The sequence below is a fragment of the Chenopodium album genome, chromosome 17 (genome assembly GCF_948465745.1).
Source record: "Chenopodium album chromosome 17, dcCheAlbu1.1, whole genome shotgun sequence".
NCBI classification, from domain to species: Eukaryota; Viridiplantae; Streptophyta; class Magnoliopsida; order Caryophyllales; family Amaranthaceae; genus Chenopodium; species Chenopodium album.
This window is the reverse complement of record NC_137850.1, coordinates 26,660,915-26,666,218: the sequence shown is the minus strand read 5'-3', so window position 1 is coordinate 26,666,218 and position 5,304 is coordinate 26,660,915. Positions and strand designations below refer to the sequence as shown.

Here is a 5,304-nt window from a genome sequence, read left to right as displayed (position 1 = left end):
AATTTAAAACACTAATTGAGTGCGGCAACAAACTAGCAACTAGCAAGCTTTGATCAAAGTCTTTAACTAGCTAGCTAGTCAAAAGTGCAATAGCACTTCAAAGTCTTTTCTTATCCTTTGAGTATCATACCTTTGCATCACTATCTTAACAAATGCTTGATGATTGCAATTCAGTCCTTACTTTACAATTATTGTTACTTTTTATACACAAATATTTAATTTTATTATTTTTTTAACTCAAATGTTAATTTTTAATTCCACTAGATCGATCATTCTATTGTTACCCAAAAAAGAATGTGAGTAATATTTGGAAACTATGAGCAATTAGTATAGCTTTTTTTTTTTTTTTTTTTTTTGAAGAAGAAGAAGAATTGGTTTGTGACCACTCAACAACGTGTGTCATTACTGAAGACGTATCGACAACCTCATCAAAGATGAAACATAGTTACACTGCTAAAACTTTCATATTAAAAGTATCAATTTTCATATCAAAACTTTCATATTAAGTCATTATACATGCACTGGAACAAGATATCAAAGATCATACGATGCACTGGAACAAGATATCAAAGATCATACGATGTTGATCGGGAGGGTAGTCTAGTGGTAGTCAATGTTGTACAAGATCCTTAGTCAACTCCATCGGGGATTGATCAGATCATATATAACTGTTGACTTCTCTTTTCTTGTGTCAAAATAGAGAGAATAGAGAGTTGTATTTTGTATTAGCGTATACACAAGTATATATATATAACCTAAGAGATTAGGGCTCGTAACATAACAACGGTCCATTAGCTATACATATGATATGGCCTAACATCCACCCTCAAGTTGGAGCATGCAAATCACAAATGCCCAACTTGCCAAGTAAATACAAGAATTATTGTTTTTTCAATGCCTTAGTGAAAACATCCGCGAGTTGATCCGTTGTTTTCACATACGACGGACTAATAACCCCTTCCTGAATAGCATCCCTAACATAATGACAATTAACCTCAATATGCTTAGTACGTTCGTGGAAGACCGGATTCTGCACAATATATAACGCAGATTGACTATCACAAAACAAGCTCTTCGCACGGGGATGAGAGACTCCTAAACTGAGGAGTAGAGCCTTCAACCATTTCAACGAAGACTTAGCAACAGTATGTTGCTTCTTTGTTTTCCAAGAGATAAGAGAAGCACCAAGAAACACCAACCAACCAGAAATCGATCGCCTCATGAGAGGACAACTAGCCCAATCCGAGTCACACCAACCTGTAATATGTAGATCACAATCTGAGCTCAAAAGGATTCCCTGACTCGGACATCCTTTCAAGTAACGCACCGTACAAAGAGCAGCCTCCCAATGATCCTGACACGGTTGTTGTATAAACTGAGACAAGATATGAACCGCATAAGCCAAATTAGGTCTCGTGAAAGATAAATAGATCAAACGATCCACAAGACGACAATACATTTCTGGATCAGAAATAAGAGGAGACTCTGATTTAGCCAGAGTATGATTCTGCTCAATAGGAGTACCTGCAGGACGTGCCCCTAGCAAACCAGACTCTACAATAATATCAAGTGTATATTTCCGTTGACATAAAAATATGCTCTCCGGACTCCGTGAAACCTCAATACCAAGAAAGTATTTCAATACACCCAAATCTTTCATATGAAAACAATCACTCAAATATGATTTTAATGTTGAAATTGCAAAGGAGTCATTACCAGATATTATTAAATCATCAACATACACCAGAACACTAAGTTGAATAGCCCCAGATTGTAGAGTAAAAAGAGAGTAATCGGATTACGATTGTGAAAAATCGTATCTTTTCAGAGAAGAGGCCAACTTAGAGAACCAACAACGAGGTGCTTGCCGTAGCCCATACAATGACTTTTCAAGATGACATACTAACCCAGATTGAGAACCATGAAAACCAGGTGGAGGCTTCATATAAACCTCCTCATCAAGATCACCATGTAGAAAAGCATTATGAACATGCATTTGGTGCAATTCCCAATTTTTCGCAGAGGCCACTGCAAGAAAAGCGCGACTAGTGACCATTTTTTCCACAGGAGAAAAAGTCTTGTTATAATCGATACCCTCAACCTGATGATTACCAAATATAACGAGACGAGCCTTCAATCGTTCAAGTGTGCCATCGGAATTAAGCTTGACCTTGTACACCCATCAGCATCCCAAGGCTTTCTTTCCTGGAGGCAACTTTTCCATCACCCATGTTTCATTATTTTCAAGAGCAGTAATCTCTTTTTGCATGGCCTCTCTCCAACCCTCATGCTGCATTGCCTCATGAAAATTACGCGGCTCAACCACTGTATCCACAGCTGCAATAAATACACGGTGTCACAAAGAAAAGTTATTACAATTCACAAAATGTGCTAAGGATAAGGAGTACCTGAGGAGCTTGGAGTAGACGATAAACATAGAGAGATAGATGGACTTTGAAGAGATATAGTATGTGCGACGTAGTCTCGATGCCAACCTGGAGCTTGTCGGGGCCGTTGACCACGGCCTAGTTCTGTAGAGGTAGAGGTAGAGGTAGAAGTGCCCGGAGCAGCCATGGAAGAGCTTGAAGTGCTGATGTCCGAGTTGGGGGTAGCCAGAGCAGCCTCGGCAGAGGACTCCGCAAGGGGGCTGTGCGGGGGGAGGCAGCAGCCGCAAGTGGCCTGCGGTGTGGGCTGCTGTCCTGGGTAGAAATCGCAGGTGGCTTGCGATGTTGGCTGTCTTCTTAGGCAACCGTAAGTGTAGCAGCAGTAGCAGGGGTGGGGGTGGATTTTCGGGCACAAGAGACCCCTCACTCACTTCCAAAATATACTCCAAGTCATCCAAAAAATCGTGATCAACCCCAACATTGTCATGAGATGTATCCTTGGCATGTACATGAGCAGAAACCAACTCAACCCCTTTCACAAATGGGAATTCATTCTCAAAAAATTTAACATCACGAGAGTTTAATATATCACCGGTGTCTAAATCATACAACTTCCAACCCTTCTTTCCATGAGGATACCCCACAAACACACACTTTCTACTTCTAGGAGCAAATTTTTCAGCCTTTGCTTTTTGGTTATGAGCAAAGCAAAGACACCCAAACACACGCAATTCATCAAAATTAGGTTCTTTGCCAAATAGAATTTCATATGAAGTTTTATTGGCTAGTAAACTAGAGGGAGTGCGATTAATTAAATAAATTGTCCAAGAACACATTCACCCTAAAGATCAATCGGCAAATTGCCTTGAAACATTAATGCACGACTCACATTTAAAATATGTTGATGTTTACGCTCTACCCGCTCATTTTGTTGAGGGTGCCAACACAAGAGGTTTGGAAAAGAATGCCATTGTCATTAAAATACGGAAGCTTGTGTTTGAATTCAGTTCCATTATCACTCCATACACATTTAACAGTAACATCAAATTGACATTTAATCATAGCAAAGAAGGAACAAAAAGAAGAATAAAACTTCAGTTTTGTCATTTAATAAATAAACCCAAACACCTCTCGAAAAATCATCAACAATAGTTAAAAAATAGTGAGCACCAAAAGTAGAAGGTGTCTTATATGACCCCCATAAATCACAATGTATCATTTCAAAAATACGACTAGCTCTACTATCACTATTAGGAAAGTTATCTCTAGATTGTTTAGCTTGAGGACAAACTTCACATGCTTTATTCAAAGATTTGCTACTAGAACTAGAACTAACAGCACATACTAACTTGACAATCTTATCCGACGGATGCCCCATACGTCGATGCCATAACTCGAATGTCAAAACCGCCGAATTTGACATCGCACATACTTTAGGAAGTCGCCGAAAATAAAAGAGTCCATCTATCCGTTCACTGCCTCCAATTAGGCTCCCCGAGAGTCGGGCCTGTATAGCACATAAAGAGTCAGTGAATTGTACATAACATATAGAATCATCAATCATTTTAGAGACAGAAATTAAATTGCAATTTAATTTTGGAACGTATAAAACGTTTTCAAGAATTATTCTGTCATCTAAATAAACTCGGCCCTCCTTCGTTGCCATGGCTTGAATACCATCCGGAAGACTGACAGGGCAAGGAGATATGAATGTAGGGTCACATCCAGTAAACATGATTCAGCACCGGTAACATGATGAGAAGCGCCAGTGTCGATGATCCAAGATAATGAAGGATACTCAGCCGTCATCTTATCTTGTTGACGATTATTAGCCATAGTTAAGAGAAGATGAACATGCTCAAGTTGGAGTTCTGCCAAGGTCGAGAGCGTGTCCTGTGATGGAAGAGATGCAGCAGCAGCAAGAGGGGCGCCCACGACATGGGCTCGAGCCGTGGGCTTGCCTTGATCAGGCGAGGCAGCAGCAGCAGCAGGTCTGCTAGAAGCAGAGAACCCCTGATGTCCCGTACCTACCCCTCCCCCCCTTTTTACCAAATTTCTCGAGCCACCACTCGAGGTAACCATGAAGGATAAAACACCCCGAGTTGTCATGACTCGCGCGTTTATAGTGGGTGCAGTAGAGCTTTGATTTATCCACACAAAAATTGGATTTGGAAGGCCTACGATCAGGGGGTAGTGCGAAAACATGAGCCTCGCCCTTTTCAGATTGAGCGTGCCCTTGAGAAATTGATCAAGAACGCTCTTCCTGTAGAAAGGCCTGGTATGCACGGTCAAGAGTCACCAGAGGTTGTTGCGATAGATGATTAGTTTGAACAACCACATATTTCTTATCATCAATGCCAATTAAAAATTGGTGTAATTTCTCCTCTTCCCTATCCAATTCGTATTTGGCAGCAATATTACAAGAGCAATTCCCACATTCACAGCCATGAGGGGTTTTAAGATGCATAAGATCATCAAAGAAGTTCATCAAAGTAGTGTAGTAGTCCTCAACCGACATGGTTGACGATTGTCTGCAAGAGGAGATGGAAGCCCGCAATTGCTGAAGGCGAAGGCCACTAGCTTCACAAAAACGGGTCTCCAAATAGTCCCACAGTTTCTTCACCTCCTCGAAATAGGGTACAGAGGCCGCAAGTTTAGGATCAATAGCACGCAAGAGTCATGAAATTAACATGGAATTAACAGTCTCCCAGTCGAGGAGCTTCTTCTTCTCCGGTGGTTTAGATATTGTGCCATCGATGAAGCCAAATTTGCGGCGAGATTTTAGAAAAAGAGTGATCTCCCAAGACCAAGCAAGGTAGTTATCTGATTTCAATACGACGTGAGTGATGAGATTCCCTGGTTGGTCACCGGCACCAAGGTAGAAAGGAGAGGATGGATCGAGTTTGCCTTCGTCACCCAT

The 5,304-nt window shown here is 41.0% G+C and overlaps 1 protein-coding gene across 1 annotated transcript; it reads right to left on the bottom strand.

Annotated features, from left to right (window-relative positions):
• Nucleotides 1-4,632: 4,632 nt before the first annotated feature.
• Nucleotides 4,633-5,304, bottom strand: LOC145588772 (uncharacterized). Its single transcript, XM_081645378.1, has 2 exons — nt 5,075-5,304; nt 4,633-4,960 (listed from the first exon to the last, which is right to left on the bottom strand). The coding sequence occupies exons 1-2, from the start codon at nt 5,302-5,304 to the stop codon at nt 4,633-4,635; spliced, it is 558 nt and encodes a 185-aa protein (XP_081501504.1).